Source organism: Selaginella moellendorffii, unplaced genomic scaffold (assembly GCF_000143415.4).
Source record: "Selaginella moellendorffii unplaced genomic scaffold, v1.0 SELMOscaffold_101, whole genome shotgun sequence".
Lineage (NCBI taxonomy): Eukaryota > Viridiplantae > Streptophyta > Lycopodiopsida > Selaginellales > Selaginellaceae > Selaginella > Selaginella moellendorffii.
The window spans coordinates 27,863-42,753 of NW_003314362.1; the positions used below are offsets into that span (position 1 = coordinate 27,863).

Genomic DNA, 14,891 nt, shown 5'->3' on the forward strand with positions numbered 1-14,891 from the left:
GGAAGGAGACTTCTTTTCTTTTTTATTTTTGCGCGAAGATAATATGGAGGAAGTAGAGGTCGAGGGGGAGGAGGAGGAAGAGGAAGTGGCTGTGGTGGAGGAAGAGGATCGAGTGAAGGAAGAACGGGCGCGGGTGTTGCGTGATCGGCTTCGCATTGCTGTGATTGGCGTCGCTGAATCACAAGGTGCTCTACTTGTTTGGCCCTATAGCTAGTGCCCAAGTCTCATATCGCGGTTTTGCAGCTCGACAGAGTGGACTGACTGTTTCCCAGCCGGTGATGACGGCCATCTGCGACATCACCCACAAGTTCACCGGTGAGTAAGTGAGGTATGATTTATGCAAGTGTGTGAAGGCTCATTGCTTTTCTTTTTCTTTTTTTGTGTGTGTGTGTGTGTGTGTGTGTGTGTGTGTTTCCCACATTTCCAGAACAGCTAGGCAAGGAGCTCCAACTGTTTGCGCATCACGCCGGTCGAAAGTCGATCAACATGGACGATGTTATCCTGGCTGGTAAGCTGTTGTGCTGTTACTGCGGGGCTTGTGTTACTACTCGTGTTCGTTTGCAAGCAGCGCGCAGGAATGAGGACGTGGCCACGGCGCTCAAGGCAGCGTCGCACGAGCTGCCCGACAAGAAGAGGAAAAAGGCTCAGGGGGAGCAACAAGACAACCATTTTCTAGTGATCGATTAGTTCATCTGGAGTGGAGGATCATCGTTGTTTAGGACTGGATGACTTTGGAAAGAGAGAGCGGACACGTTTACTTGCATTAGCCGCAACAACAATAATGCAAATAGAGCGATTGGGCCCGGCCCGGCGTCAAATTTGGAAAGTGTCCAATCCAGCCATCTCTTCCTTTTCCTATTTTTCGCCCTTCACGTATTTGGTGTTTGGGATTTGATCATGGAGAGCTTTGCGCTCAAGCGGATTGCCGCTGTCGCCAGCCATCTCACTCCCACCGCGCCGCCACGGCAGCAGCAGCAAGCGCTCTCCATGGAGGCCACCAGCGCCGCTGCTGCATCGGTGTTTGACCATCTGGAGCAGGCGCCCGAGGATCCCATTCTAGGGGTACGCAAATCTCCTCCTTCCTTGTAAATAACTGCTGTTCCCAGATAACTGTGGCATACAACAAGGATCCCCATCCCGGGAAAGTAAATCTTGGAGTTGGAGCTTATCGCACTGAGGTGAGCAAAGTCGAGCTGCTATACAAAGAAGCGTCCAATTTCTGAAAAGAAGATGGCTCTCACTCGTGAATGAAGGAAGGCAAGCCCCTCATATTGAATGTGGTCCGACGTGCTGAGGAGCGTCTTCTAGCTGACCGGTATGGCATGTAAAATGTGGACGATGTTTATCTTTCTTTTCCTGTGTGTCTTGCCAGCTCCAAGAACAAGGAATATCTGCCCATTACTGGCCTTGCAGATTTTAATAAGCGAAGTGCGATGCTCATTCTTGGGAGCGACAGGTATGTGGATCTTTGCGTGTGTGCTTATTCAAGTTTGTGGGAGCAGCCCCGCTATTGTGGAAAAGAGGCTGGTAACTGCACAATGTCTTTCTGGAACGGGCTCCTTGCGTGTAGGAGCCGAGTTTCTTGCAAGACATTATGGTGTGGTACGCTGCGTTTTTCTTTGTCTTGGTTGATTGTTCACCCTTTCCTTGTTCTGCTTTGCAGAAGCTGGTCTTTCTTCCCACCCCGACATGGGGAAACCATTTTAAGGTTTTTATGAATGCTGGACTCGCCGTTAAAACTTATCGTTACTACGATAACAAAACCCGCGGCCTTGACTATGAAGGTGAGTGATGCTTCTCTGGATTGCCTGTATGAAACGGCATTGTTGGCTTCTCAGGTATGCTCGAAGATATTGGTGCCGCGCCGAGCGGCTCGGTCATTCTCTTGCATGCCTGTGCTCATAACCCCACCGGGGTGGATCCAACACCACAGCAGTGGGAAGGAATCCGGCAGGCAATCCGGAATAGAGGACATTTACCATTTTTTGACAGTGCTTATCAGGTATCGCTATAGCGGAAAATACGTACAGATAGAACTGTTTCGTTCATCCAGGGGTTTGCAAGTGGTAGCTTGGATAAGGACGCGCATGCGGTTCGAACCTTTGTAGCTGATGGCGGAGAGTGCTTCATTGCTCAAAGCTTTGCTAAAAACTTGGGACTTTATGGTGAACGCGTTGGAGCTCTCAGCATTGTAAGTTAAAGGTAGCCTGACTTATGGAGGCTGATATCAAGTTTCTTTTCAGGTCACGAAATCTAGTGGAGTTGCAACGAGGGTCGAAAGCCAGTTGAAGCTCGTCATCAGACCAATGTACTCAAATCCTCCCATTCATGGGGCTTCAATCGTCGCGCTTGTCCTGGGTGACGGGTGAGCCGACTATATGCGCTTGAAGTTCTAAGGACTGACTTGTTGCGCAGTGATCTCTTTTCAGAATGGACTGTGGAGCTGAAAGGCATGGCGGACCGAATCATTAGCATGAGGCATAAGCTCTACGATGCTTTACGAGCTCGAGGTTTGTTCTTGCTACTCGTCTTTGGGTTTTAAAATTCGGCTTTTGTTTCACAGGGACCCCTGGAGATTGGACGCACATTCTCAAACAGATAGGAATGTTTTCATTCACAGGCCTCAACAAGGAGCAAGTGCAGTTTATGACGAGAGAATACCGCATCTACATGACACTAGACGGGTAAAATGCTATTTTGTTTTTAGTTTAACAAACTCTCTTGCTATTCAGACGCATCAGCATGGCCGGCCTGAGCTTGAAAACGGTACCATTGCTCGCGGACGCAATTCATGCTGCCGTTACAGGGGCCAAGGCGTAACCTCTCGCAAAGGCCATAGAATTTTGCCAATAAAAGCCTCTTTTTTCACATCAAGCCAGAGGACTCGGCAATCAAGTCTGCGAGGTCCTCCTCAATTCTATTGTCGTGTCTTTGAGCAATCGTCGTAGGCTATGCTGTAGACGCTTGAAACGAAGTCGAGAATCGTGTGTGAGGGAGCTTCTTTGGCGAAAGTGCCAATACGAAGCATGGGAACATTCTTGTGCTATCTTTCGAAACAGCTCCCATAATCAAACCACGGTGGCCGCTCTACACATGTTAGAGAGCATTACATATGGTGAACCGACGCCAGGCTCCGCTTGCATGGCAGCCTGGGACGCGACGGCAAGGCCATCCGTGCTGCTGTAATGGCCGCCCCGACACGCCGCTACGAAGCATCTCCAGTCCAAGGCAGTCGGAGCGAATGGCATGGCGGCCATCAAGGCTTGGGCGTCGGTCACGTATCCCGCCCTGCACAAGAGGCTCACCATGCAGCTGTAGTGCTGCCCGCTCGCTACAAGCCCAAAGTCGCAAGTCATGGACGTGAAGCAGTGGCAGCCACCTCTCACAGCTCCTCTGTGGCTCCACGCCCCGAGAACGCTCGCGAAACAGATGCCATCCGGGTGCTCCACCAGGTTCATTTCGTTGAAGAGCTGCAGTGCCATCTGCGGCTGGCCCGCTTGAGCGTAGGCGCTGATGACTGCCGTCCACGACACCACGTCCCGCTCGGGCATGCATCCAAACAAATTGCCACACTTGGACATTTGCCCGCATTGGGCATAGGCTGCAAGCAGGGCGTTCCACGATATGACATCTCTCTCTCGCATGGCGATAAATACTTCCTTCGCTTCCTCTATGCTTCCGCTGCTTCCAAACGCCGAAAGCATTGCGTTGCAGCACGCGAGGTTCTTGTCTTGCAGCATGTCAAATACGTGCTTGGATTGCTCCAGATGCCCTGTGCGGGCATACACCCAAATCATAACCAGCGCACACACGTTGTCTCGCTCCGCCATAGAGTCGTAGACGAGCTGCGCTTGGTCAGTCTGGCCGCCTCGCGCGTACATGTTGAGCAGGGCCGTCCATGCCACTAAGTTCCATGCCGGCATCTCGTCGAAGAGTTTCTTGGCCTGCTTCGGGCAGTCGTTGTTGGCATACGAGCACAGCATCAGAACCCAGCTGAAGCAGTCCTTGCAAGGGATGCTGTCAAACACTTGCCTCGAGAGAGCCGGGCTGCCGCACCTGCCATACATCTCCACCACCTTGTTGGCCACAAACACATCAACACGCTGCACCTGGGAATGAAGCCTTCTTGCATTTGGAAGGGAGCAACAGGAACGTATGAGTTCCAGGCAAGAGCTTCGATCTAGCATGCCTCACTGGAAGAAACGAAAAAACTCAGACTTAGGAGCCGAGTTATCTAGATTGTTTCTTCCTGGACACTGGTTGTATACTCCGATATGATGGATTTGAGCGTGCTTCGCTCCAGACTTGTGCGAAGCAGCACCTGCGCATGCAACGTTAAGAGAGCAGAGAAGACATGCACACACGTACCTCCTGGACTTCGTTGCCAGAGCGAGCAAGTAACTTGTACGCTTCGTCATGCTGCGCCGAAGACAGGTACACCTAGAGCTCACCACCGAGTTATTGTCACGAAGAAATCCCAACAGATTCTGTACCTGAAAAGTCGGAACGACTGATGCACTATGCACGCGTCGCCCTTTCGCTATTTCCTGGATCTCCTGTCGCGATTCTAGCCTTTTAAGCAGTGCCTCCAACTCCGGAATGCTGAGGATCTAAGCATGACATACACTGAGAACGACTCAGGCATGAAACGATCTTACTTGTGGATCAGTTGCAGAATTAGAATTCACGTCTTCTTGTCGGGCCAGCATGCTTTCCACGGTCTCTAACAACGGGTCTGGCTGTTGTCAAAAAGCGAAAGACGGTCATTTAGCGTTCATTTGTGTGGACTCAGATCTACTTACAGACATCCTCTTCAGAGAAAGATAGATACGCTGTCGATCGTAATCGAGTTTGTGTACCGCTGTCTCGATTTCCTACAAGTTGAAAGTTAAGTTTCAGCCAAGACGACATGACATCCGTACAACAAACCTGGCCAACGTTTACGAACTTTGCCGGATCAGGAACAGGCGTCCACGAAAGCTCTGAGAAGTGCATCAGCCCACTAACACCTTCAACCAGCTGCGTGATACAAGTTAGAGCTTCAGAAAGCATACTGCTTGCTTATTTCTAACCTCTACAAAAACACCAAAGAGGGAGATGTTTCTGACTCTTCCCTTCACGATATCTCCAGTCTTCAGTTTTGCCTGTAAAATGCGCACGTTCAGTATCACTAGATTAGACTAGAACACAAGGCTAACCATCAAATCAGCTCGTCTCTGAGTAACCTCTGGATCTTCGAGGGCGGCCTTCCTTTCGGAGAAAACAAGCTTTTTCTTCGCTTTATCCACATACGTCACAGTAACCTTTGCTCTCTGTACAGGCAATAAAATATGCGATGTAAAATAAAACATTTCCTAGAGCTATACGTACCTGGCCAACTAAAGATGAAAGGAAGGAGAGCCTTTCCTCCCTGTAAACCCTGTCTAGATCAGAGTCGCAAGCTGGATGTAGCAAATGACTCTCAACTTCGCCGGTTAGGCCTTGGTTGCTCATCTTGGACACGGCAAACGTCGACTCTGACGAGCTAGATGAGTCCAAAATGCTCGTGTGATTGGCATCATGGCCCCTTTCTCTAGCCCAGGCCCTGAAAGTTTTCAGTCCTCGGCTCTCGAGCAAGTCCTTTCCCGGAACAAAACCGTTCAAGTGACCAAATCGCACCTGAGAAATGCCATGGTGACAAAATAATAAGAAGACGAACACAATCACTTACGATCATTCCACCCGCATTGCTCCCAATAAACAACACGTCTTGAATTGCCCTTGTATCCAGAGCAACCTCTGCTAGCGCCCAGTCCTTGTCTATTTCTTCCTGCTAAAAACCACATCAGCGACTAAACAAACATTCTTATGCGTACTTGATCAGGAGTTTCCGCCACAGTTTCTTGCACAAGACGTGGTGCAGGCTTCCTGCATACACCCAGTAAGGCTCGTTTCAAAACAACACAAAATAACCAGGTTGAGGATTGTACTTTGCTTGCACAGCATCCAGGTCTACCTTGGCTGGTTGAGGAGATGAACTTTCTAGATGAGCGGCGGAACCATTTCCACTGTCAACACCACCGGGAATCGCCTTCCCTTCTCCAAAACTGTCCGCCGCCTCGGATTTTTCGGACACTGGCACGGCAGGCTTGGCACTCAAGCTAGGCACAGGTATTTCTTGTCCACTTGTAGGCCGTTCTCCAGCTGAAAACTCATCTGCTGCAGGTGGTGTTAACGGCCGAAGCGCAGGTCTCGAAGTGAGACTTGGAGTTCGTAACTCCTTGTCTTGTCTGGTTGAAGCCGGGTTATCCGAGTGTTCTTTCGTCTCCAGTTTTGAAGACCGGACCTCAGGCCTGGGAGCAAGACCTGAAACGGTTAAGTCTGGTTCTTTCTCGAGTTTTACGAGATCTTCTACTTCTTGGATCGTTGCTGGTGGAGTCATCTCTGGTATCGGCACTCCTGTTAAGTCCGGTCCCATCTGCTGTTGGGCTTCGTGTTCGGCTTTACTAGTAGGAGCCGGCATTTCAGGTCTTGAGGTGAGGCTTGGAACTTGCATCGCAATCGTTTGTGGTGGAGCTTTGGACTCCTGTTCGGGTTCTGCAGGTGGAGTTGGGAGCCGCATTGTAGGTCTCAGCGTGAGCTCAGGCACGTGTAAGTCTGGTTTTTCTTGCACGGCATTTGCCGGTGTATGTTCTTGCTGATGTGATGGTGGAGCTGGCTGCGGGATTGCAGGCCTGGAGCTGAGACTGGGAACAGGCAGCTTTTTTGGAGGTGGAGGCGCCTGCTGTGGTGTTATACCTGCGACTGGAAACATTTCCTTAGCTCCGCCACCCCTCGACGGTCTTGAATGAAGCTCAGGAGCGGGCTTTTCCGGGGCTTTAGCTTTTCCAGGAGACGTCCTTTGAGCATCCGATGATGGAAGCCTGGGAACCAAAGGCTTACCAACGCGTGGTGTCGTCGAAGAACCACCTCTAGGCTTCGGAGAGAGCTGGATGATATCGGGCCTGGAGAAATCCCGATAGTCGTCCTCCAAATTCTTTCGTAGCTCGTCTGCTTCCCGGGGCCACTCAAACTCAAAACCTCCAGCTTGACGACGAGGTGGAGGAGAAGCAGCTCCATCACCAAACGAAGGCCTTGGCGGGAGCATGACCGGCGGCGGCGCTTCGCTTCTGGACTTGTCCATGGCTTCATCCTTACGTTGAATCGCTGCTTCTCGATCCTCGTCCAAATCCGACTCCTTGACAACCAGGCTGAGGAACGTCTTGACACCTTTCTGCTTGACAATCTTCTCCACCTCGAGATTAGTGGCGGATGGATTGAGCTTCTTGGCCACCACCTATGGAACAGAACGAGAAGACAATCATCGTATAGCTAGCCCTGGAATTCCCTCACCTTTGCAATGCTGAGGTCGCGAGATTCTCCGAGCATGCGACGCATTTCCAGCTGCATGAGATCCGCCTTGTCGAGCGTCACTTGTCTGGGCTCCCAGACGTCCTCCCACTGCTGCCTCTTGGCAGCGGCAATCCAAATCCCAGCCCTCCGCCCGCGACCCAATGCCTGCTGCTGTGGAGGAGAAGGAATGCATCCCAGGGCCAAGGCCGACGACGGATTCGGCCATAGCCAGGCATGAACCATAGAAATCTTCCTATTCTTCCACCAGTGGAGGAGAGTGACAAAAAGCCCTACCTATGAACCCTACATTTACTTGGCTGGTTTCCCCTTGTTCTTGGTGAGCTTCCTGTTCGCGTTAGCGGAGGTGGAGAAGGGCATCTGCCGCGACTTGGCCCTGCGCCTCCGCCCAATCACGTCACTGCTGCGAGGCCGACGATCGAATTTCTTGGCCGGCTTCTTGTCCGCTCGCCGCGCATTCATCCCATCTTCCTTTTTCATCACGTCCAGCTCGCGCTCGTTCAGCAGCTTGACGAACTTCTCCATGGAGATGTCGGTGTCCATCCACTCGGGGTTGACAGCAGCATCCAGCGTTCCACCATCCTCCTCCTCCGATGGTCCGATTGCTGGCTTGGGCGGCTTGGGTGCGAGAGCGATGAGGCCACCGTTTTCGAATTCTGGAGCTTGAGCGCGGGCGAGAGCAGCGATTCCTGGAGGAGGATTCACAGGCTTGGGTTCCGGTGGCTCCGTGGCGGCAGCAGCTCGTTGCATCCAGGAATCGGAGACGAGGCGCATCAGAGCATCCGTGCCCCTCTTCTTCACCAGCTTGTGGATCTCCAGATTGTTGAGGTGGGGATTGAGTTTCTTGGCCACCACCTGCAGAGCAGGATCATGAGAAAGAGGAGGTGAGAATAAATGGAACCTTTGCAATGCTCGTCTCCCGCGACTCCCCCAACAACCGGCTGAATTTGAGCTGCAACAGGTCCGACTTGTCCAGCTCAATCTCACTCTCCGCCCCCTCCCACACCACGCTTCTCTCCTCCTTCTTCTTGACACACACCACACTCTGTGGCCTTCGCCATACCCTGCTGCCGCAAGGCACACTCATGCTGGCGCCATGGATTCCCCTTGCCTGGCAAAACAAAGCCATCTTTCTCTCGTTGCCCTACCCTCAGGTAAACTCTTTTATCTCAATCCGCACTAGCTTGGAGAGAGAGAGGTGATTGTGCCAAACCATCCAGGACGTGACCAATACTATCTGTGTCTCGGACGATTTGTCTACCAGGAAGCACGACGGCAGCCAGGGGCATGTTATCCTGTCCGCCACTCTCGTCGATTATAAGCCTGTGACTCTCCATATGCAGCGATCCGTGATGGCCGCTCACCACCATCACGCCATCCTTGACAAGCTCCTGAACAAAAAAAAAAAAGGAGAAATTTTGAGTACCTACGAGAGACTCAATATACTTCTTGCCTCTGGAGCATTCCACACGTTGCTCCGTCCCAGCATGTTCTCGTGCCTCGAAAGCCTCACGTCCTTCTCCCTGAGAACTCTCAGCTGCTCTTCCAGGGGCCGCGCTGCTTCAAGCCCCGCGTGAACTGCAACGAGCTTGCCGCAGCTCTCGCTTCCATCCTGGTGGAGTGAAAGAATGGAATCGATAAAGAGTAAAAACAATATACCTGCTCGTAGATCCACACGAGCTTCCGCAAGAATGCCTTGTGATCCTCAGGAACAGCACCAAGCAGTCCTACGCACACCATCACAAACACAGCATGGCTCAGGAAGGAGCAAAAATGGCTGCGGAAAAAGAAAAGACTACCTTCCCGATCGCCATGCTCCACCCCGTAAGAGCTAAACGTGGGCTCCGAATCAAAGATGGAGCCCCTGTACTCCATGTTCTTCTTCACGTTAAACTTGGCCTTGACCCTGCCACCCCATCGCCTCCCTTGCAAGTGCATGTCCTCGAATCCACGCCCGCTCCACCACCCCTCCGCCTCCTGCTTCTCCTCGGCGCCCTTGGTCCCCTCCCACGTCCGGCTAAACGGGAAGCCGGGCACCGCCGGGAGCAGCCCCAGGAAGGCCGACATCCCAAAGTCGTGATTCCCGCACAGGAAGACGTGCTTCTGGGAGGGATACGAGGCGGGCAATGCGACGAGGAAATCCAGCACCCCGGCGGTATCGGGGCCCCTGTCGCAGTAATCCCCGAGGAAAATCACCGTGGCCGATGCGAACAGCGCGCCCAGTCCCGCTTCCAGATTCCGCCACAGCGCGCGCAGCCGGATCAAGTGGCCGTGCACATCGCCAATGCACACCGTCGGCCGCCTCGCCACGGTCGTCGCCGCCATGGCCAGCTTCGCGAAGCTGCCGGGCCCGGGAGTGACAAACCCTAGCTTTGCGTGGCGCGGAGTGCTTAGATTTGGGGAAACCTCCTGGTGCGTTATTACGCGGATTCCCTTCCAAAGCGCGCCATTCATCGCCGTCTCTTTAAGCAAAACTGGAGAGAAGAGAGAGAGAGAGAGAGAGAGAGAGAGAGAGAGAAAGATGATTCCAGGGACATTCTGTCCACGTCAGCGGACCACGTGGCTACAGCATATGCACAGGGCGGGATGCCCGCATATCCTTTCCTCCTCACAGACGCAGAAGACTTGCTTTTAACCACCGCGGCGGCATTGCGGCAATCTGGAGAAGAAATTCATGGGGTACGCACTACTGCTGGGCTGGGCGAGCTATAGTTAGAACGAGCTTAGGTCTCATCAGCAAGCAAGCAAGCAAGCGAGCAAGCGAGCAATTGGATTGCACCCAGGGATGGCGGCGTGGGTGGATTCCGTGGATGGGCGGACGGAGCGAGCTCTGTCCTTCATCTCTCGGAGCTTATCGGACGTGCAAAGGAGCGCGGATCAGGACTTCAAGCTGATGAAGGCGCGGGCCAAATCGTTCCGGGATCTGGCCAGCACCCTAGACAAGGAGTGGGAGAATTTTAGGTTTCCAGTCCCGGGCAGCAGTCGCGATCTCCTGGGGAGATTTAAGGAGAGGCAGCACGCGTCGCCGGCTCCTCTGGCCATTTCTCCGCTCACAGCCATCTCGGCACAGGTGGAGGACGTGGAATTCATACGGAGGTTGCGGCCCACGCTCTCCACTTTCAGGAGAATCCAGTCGGATCCCAACTTCGTCAAGCGTGATGACTCCAAGAGGAGCAGGGACAGGATGGATCTGTCCATGCTCAAGAAGGCTCTTGCTCCCTTGGCCAGCGATGGCGATGGCGACGATCCATCCACTACTTCCTTGGAGCAGCGCTCCCCTTGGGTCAAGGGCGACAATGCGAGCTGGAGGTGGCGGGAGAGGGGCACAGGCACCAGTGCCAAACGGACGAGAAAGATGGTGAAGTTGCCAGCCTCAGAGGACTGGGAGCCTCTCAAACGAATGAAAGAAGGACTCAGGGATTTGGAATCGACTGCGGCCAAGAGCAAGACGCCCTCCGAGTTCCTCGAGAACGTCAAGAAGACGGAACTGTTTGAGAACGTCAAGAGCAGCCTGGTAAGCCACCTCTCTTCTGGTTCTCAGAGCATAAGTTTTGCTTTCGTTTGCTCCTTGTTGCAGAAACTCACTCTTCCGAATTCCGATGGTGCGAGAAAACTTACAGAGGTTCGACTCTTTTCTTTCTAGACTTTTACTTAGTAGTTCTTAACGAAGGCGCGTCAGGAGCCTGGAAAGGATGTGGCGCCCTTGGACGTTCCCGAGCTGCTGGAGAATCTGGTGAGGCAATCAGAGCCTTTCCTCGATCAACTCGGCGTGAGAAAAGGTTCGTGTTTCTGTTTTGTGGCATTGACTGTATGATCCTCATGCAGACGTCTCCGTGAGCTTCTGTAAGATGCTGCGGCGGTGCAAACGCGCATCCAGCGGCAACGCGGAGCTTGTAGCAACGTCGACAGAGTCAGAACCCAAGGACGACCTGGACTTGAGGGTCGCTAGTGTTCTGCAGAGCACAGGGTACAGGTACAGAGGTGGAATGTGGAAGGAGGGTACTGAAGCTGCGGATTTGCCAGACGATGGAAGGCGTAAAATCGCAATCGTGACGACGGCAAGCTTGCCATGGATGACAGGAACCGCTGTTAATCCTTTGTTCCGTGCGGCATACTTAGCCAAGGACGGGATGAGAAATGTGACCTTGCTCATTCCTTGGCTTTGTAAGAAGGACCAGGCTCTGGTATATCCCAGCCACATGAGCTTCAACACTCCCGAGGAACAGGAATCGTACGTTCGTACTTGGCTGGAGGAAAGAATTGGATTCAAGGCGGATTTCAAGATTGCATTCTACCCCGGCAGAGTAAGCTTGTATCATAGCGATCGTCTTAATGCTGGTGAATTTGCAGTTCTCGACGCACAAGCGAAGTATACTGGCTTGCGGTGATATCTCGCAGTTCATACCCGATAAAGAAGCAGACGTCGCGGTTTTGGAGGAGCCGGAGCATCTCACGTGGTACTACCACGGGAGAAGATGGAACAAGAAGTTCAAGGACGTGATTGGCGTGGTCCACACCAACTACTTGGAGTACGTTCAACGCGAAAAGAACGGTGCCTTGCAAGCGTTTCTACTCAAGCACATCAATAATTGGGTGGTCGGCATCTACTGTAACAAGGTACGCCGTGCTTTTTTTCACTTTGATTCTGCTTGTAGTGAACCGCGGTGTTTCAGGTATTGCGGCTCTCCGCTGCTACACAAGAGCTGCCGAAATCGCAAGTTTGCAACGTCCACGGCGTGAGTCCCAAGTTTTTGGAGATTGGGAAGAAGGTGACCGTGGAAACAGACTCTGGCAAGTCTGCCTTCACCAAGGGCGCTTACTTCCTCGGCAAGATGATATGGGGAAAGGGGTACAGGGAACTTGTTAATTTACTAGCGCAATACAAGCAGGACCTGGCGGACTTGAAGCTGGACGTTTATGGTTCCGGAGAAGATGCGGCCGATGTGAAGTCGACGGCTCAGAACCTTGGCCTGGGCATAAATTTCCATCAAGGCAGAGACCATGCAGACGAGTCTCTACACAGGTGCTCTCTTTTGGACTTGGATATGGTTGCTTACTAACGGGTCTCTCTTGCAGCTATAAGGTGTTTATCAATCCAAGCGTGAGCGATGTGGTGTGCACGACGACGGCAGAGGCACTGGCCATGGGAAAGATCGTTGTTTGCGCCGATCATCCGTCCAACGAGTTCTTCCGGGGCTTCCCAAACTGCCTCACTTACAGCAGCCCCACGGAATTCGTGGAGAAGGTGAAGGTGGCCATGGCGTCGGAGCCGGTGCCGCTGTCGGCCGAGGAGTGCCATCGCTTGTCGTGGGAGGCTGCAACCGAGAGGTTCCTGGAGATGACAAAGCTGGACAGAGGAAGCGCGAGTGAGCAGCAGGCAAAGGCTGGAGCAGCGGTGAAGCGGCCAATGACACTGTCCATGTCGCTTCCAAACTTGCGGGATGTTGTCGATGGCACTCTGGCACTGGCTCACTTCGTAGCTTCGGGATTTGAGCCGGCAAGGCTGGTGTCTGGAGCGATCCCTGGAACGATGCATTGCAGCGTGGAGCAGAGCAAGGATCTGGGCTTGCCACCTCCATTGTTTCATGGTTTTTAAGTTCGCCATGAAAAGGAGGGCAGCCATGTCACCAAAGAGAATATAAAGTTTGCCGGAACCTTTAATATTTGCCCTAGAATTATGGGTGAACAGGTTGTGACGCCTTACTCTGTTTCGGCGAGGAATGGCGGCGTTGATTACGCGCGGATCGTCTCGGATTTTGGATGCAAGCTGATCGATCCACAGCTCATCCAGCGACTGGAGAAGCTGACCAACAAACCCGCCCATCCGTTCTTGCGCCGCGGGATTTTCTTCGCTCACAGGTATGATCGTTTCGCTAAACCCGAACACCCTTGCAATCCCCTCTCCTCTACCAGGGATCTAGAGTCCATTCTCGATGCGTACGAGCAAGGCCACAAGTTCTTCTTGTACACGGGGCGTGGACCATCGTCGGAATCCTTACATTTGGGCCACCTTGTGCAATTCATGTTCACAAAGTACGTACTCTACTCTCTCAAGCTCTAGGAGTGTTTCTAACGATTTCCAAAGGTACTTGCAGGACGCTTTCGATGTCCCTCTGGTGATTCAGCTATCCGATGATGAGAAGTTCATCTGGAAAGACATAAGCCAGGAAGAGTGCCAAAGACTGGGCCGAAACAATGCCAAGGATATCATTTCTTGCGGATTTCGTTTGGAGCGGACTTTTATATTCTCTAATTTAGACTATGTCTCTGGGTACGTGGTGCAGTAATCTCGTTTTGATCTTTGCTTATGTCTCCGGCTCCCTACAGTGCCCTGTTCGACAACGTGCTCACTATTTCGAGTTTTCTCAGCATCAATGCGGTATGATGATTTCTTTGATCGCTGGAGAATCTTTGCGACGGAGCCTGCAGATGAGTGCTGTTTTTGGATTGAATGCAGAAACGGATGTCCTCGGGAAGCTTTTGTACCCCGCTGTCCAGGTATTGCTCGCTGCTCTAGTCGACTTTTACTCATGTCATTTGAATGTAACATCAGATTGCACCAGCATTCTCGACGTCTTTCAATGATGTGTTTGGAGAGGGAATCAAGATGAGATGTCTAATTCCATGTGCAATTGATCAGGTCTAACTTTTCATGTCTGTTTACCACTTTTATTCATTCTTTCTTTCTGTGTAGGATCCATACTTCAGGCTCAGTCGGGATTTGGCTCCACGCCTCAAGCTCTACAAGCCCGCTTTGATAGAGTCCCGGTTTCTACCGAGCATCCAAGTGAGCTATCGTTTTTCCTTGTTTTACTTCTTTCTTATGCTGTTGCCTCACCCAGGCGGGTGACGATTCTGGCAAAATGTCTGCAAGTTCTCCCAACTCAGCAATCTTTGTCACCGATACGCTGGAGGAGATCAAGCAAAAGGTTAAGCAAAACTCCTTTATTTTGCGTGTTCTTTTCTCCAATACTGTCGTTTCAGTTGGCTGGTGCTGCCGTGGAGTCTGTGCTCGCGTACTTCACCTTTTTCGAGGAGAACGATGCCGTTCTTGAAGAAATGAAAGCGGTAATGTACTTAAAACATGCTTTGTTCGTATATTAATCAAGGCTCTCACAGGACTTCTCGTCAGGAAAGAGATCTCTGGAAGACCTGAAAAACGACCTCAGCAAGGCTCTGTGGGAAGTGCTGGAGAATCTCCAGCAACTAAAAGCGGAAGTTGACGACAAGGTAGCAAGAGTGGCTTGAAAAATGGGTTGATTTTTCTTGCATGTTTTTCTTTCAGATACTCTCGGAATTCATGAGACCAAGATTGATACGATGACAAAATCAGATCTAAAATGCTAATTTGAAAATATTGAAAAGATTAAAAGGTTTCAAAAGTACAATATGAGAGAGAAATGTGAGGAAACCGAGAAAATACCCTATCATCGCTCCCATTTGCATCATCAAGTCGACAAGCTCCGATGGCGATGCCCTCGGAAATCACAGCTCCATCGATG

At 51.9% G+C, this 14,891-nt stretch overlaps 8 protein-coding genes across 9 annotated transcripts; 4 read left to right on the plus strand and 4 right to left on the minus strand.

Moving 5' to 3' along the window:
- Nucleotides 1-32: 32 nt before the first annotated feature.
- LOC112342179 (protein MHF1 homolog) lies at nucleotides 33-819 on the plus strand. The gene is made up of 4 exons (XM_024663599.1): nucleotides 33-185; nucleotides 244-315; nucleotides 428-508; nucleotides 569-819. Exons 1-4 carry the CDS (start codon nucleotides 44-46, stop codon nucleotides 685-687), a joined length of 414 nt encoding a protein of 137 aa, XP_024519367.1. The 5' UTR covers nucleotides 33-43; the 3' UTR covers nucleotides 688-819.
- Nucleotides 820-881: 62 nt separating this feature from the next.
- On the plus strand, nucleotides 882-2,918 carry LOC9628976 (aspartate aminotransferase, cytoplasmic). Its single transcript, XM_002989740.2, has 12 exons — nucleotides 882-1,062; nucleotides 1,107-1,178; nucleotides 1,254-1,315; nucleotides 1,373-1,456; nucleotides 1,503-1,602; nucleotides 1,664-1,784; nucleotides 1,839-2,002; nucleotides 2,054-2,191; nucleotides 2,244-2,365; nucleotides 2,416-2,510; nucleotides 2,564-2,684; nucleotides 2,733-2,918. Exons 1-12 carry the CDS (start codon nucleotides 898-900, stop codon nucleotides 2,818-2,820), a joined length of 1,332 nt encoding a protein of 443 aa, XP_002989786.2. The 5' UTR covers nucleotides 882-897; the 3' UTR covers nucleotides 2,821-2,918.
- Nucleotides 2,919-3,068: 150 nt separating this feature from the next.
- Nucleotides 3,069-4,187, minus strand: LOC112342184 (pentatricopeptide repeat-containing protein At4g02750-like). The gene has a single exon (XM_024663610.1). It carries the CDS (start codon nucleotides 4,185-4,187, stop codon nucleotides 3,069-3,071), a length of 1,119 nt encoding a protein of 372 aa, XP_024519378.1.
- LOC112342173 (bromodomain-containing protein 4-like) lies at nucleotides 4,109-7,647 on the minus strand. 2 transcript variants are annotated; one of them, XM_024663586.1, is made up of 13 exons: nucleotides 7,372-7,647; nucleotides 5,970-7,315; nucleotides 5,856-5,907; nucleotides 5,711-5,809; nucleotides 5,371-5,658; nucleotides 5,199-5,312; nucleotides 5,073-5,144; nucleotides 4,930-5,019; nucleotides 4,803-4,874; nucleotides 4,659-4,739; nucleotides 4,494-4,610; nucleotides 4,369-4,440; nucleotides 4,109-4,321 (listed from the first exon to the last, which is right to left on the minus strand). In XM_024663586.1, the coding sequence occupies exons 1-13, from the start codon at nucleotides 7,612-7,614 to the stop codon at nucleotides 4,235-4,237; spliced, it is 2,733 nt and encodes a 910-aa protein (XP_024519354.1). In that variant the 5' UTR covers nucleotides 7,615-7,647; the 3' UTR covers nucleotides 4,109-4,234. The 2 variants fall into 2 exon arrangements, with proteins under 2 accessions (XP_024519354.1, XP_024519353.1); XM_024663585.1 differs by having other exon boundaries at nucleotides 5,711-5,812.
- Nucleotides 7,609-8,626, minus strand: LOC112342177. Its single transcript, XM_024663595.1, has 2 exons — nucleotides 8,291-8,626; nucleotides 7,609-8,244 (listed from the first exon to the last, which is right to left on the minus strand). Exons 1-2 carry the CDS (start codon nucleotides 8,516-8,518, stop codon nucleotides 7,681-7,683), a joined length of 792 nt encoding a protein of 263 aa, XP_024519363.1. The 5' UTR covers nucleotides 8,519-8,626; the 3' UTR covers nucleotides 7,609-7,680.
- LOC9628977 lies at nucleotides 8,497-9,881 on the minus strand. Its single transcript, XM_024663593.1, has 4 exons — nucleotides 9,189-9,881; nucleotides 9,049-9,116; nucleotides 8,843-9,001; nucleotides 8,497-8,780 (listed from the first exon to the last, which is right to left on the minus strand). Exons 1-4 carry the CDS (start codon nucleotides 9,841-9,843, stop codon nucleotides 8,559-8,561), a joined length of 1,104 nt encoding a protein of 367 aa, XP_024519361.1. The 5' UTR covers nucleotides 9,844-9,881; the 3' UTR covers nucleotides 8,497-8,558.
- Nucleotides 9,882-9,935: 54 nt separating this feature from the next.
- LOC9629022 (digalactosyldiacylglycerol synthase 2, chloroplastic) lies at nucleotides 9,936-13,050 on the plus strand. The gene is made up of 7 exons (XM_024663587.1): nucleotides 9,936-10,903; nucleotides 10,967-11,011; nucleotides 11,069-11,168; nucleotides 11,215-11,693; nucleotides 11,740-12,006; nucleotides 12,063-12,412; nucleotides 12,466-13,050. The coding sequence occupies exons 1-7, from the start codon at nucleotides 10,175-10,177 to the stop codon at nucleotides 12,983-12,985; spliced, it is 2,490 nt and encodes an 829-aa protein (XP_024519355.1). The 5' UTR covers nucleotides 9,936-10,174; the 3' UTR covers nucleotides 12,986-13,050.
- Nucleotides 13,048-14,762, plus strand: LOC9628978 (tryptophan--tRNA ligase, cytoplasmic). The gene is made up of 11 exons (XM_024663592.1): nucleotides 13,048-13,248; nucleotides 13,303-13,422; nucleotides 13,475-13,660; nucleotides 13,717-13,768; nucleotides 13,819-13,887; nucleotides 13,943-14,029; nucleotides 14,084-14,176; nucleotides 14,232-14,318; nucleotides 14,374-14,457; nucleotides 14,509-14,619; nucleotides 14,675-14,762. Exons 1-11 carry the CDS (start codon nucleotides 13,067-13,069, stop codon nucleotides 14,711-14,713), a joined length of 1,110 nt encoding a protein of 369 aa, XP_024519360.1. The 5' UTR covers nucleotides 13,048-13,066; the 3' UTR covers nucleotides 14,714-14,762.
- Nucleotides 14,763-14,891: the final 129 nt, after the last annotated feature.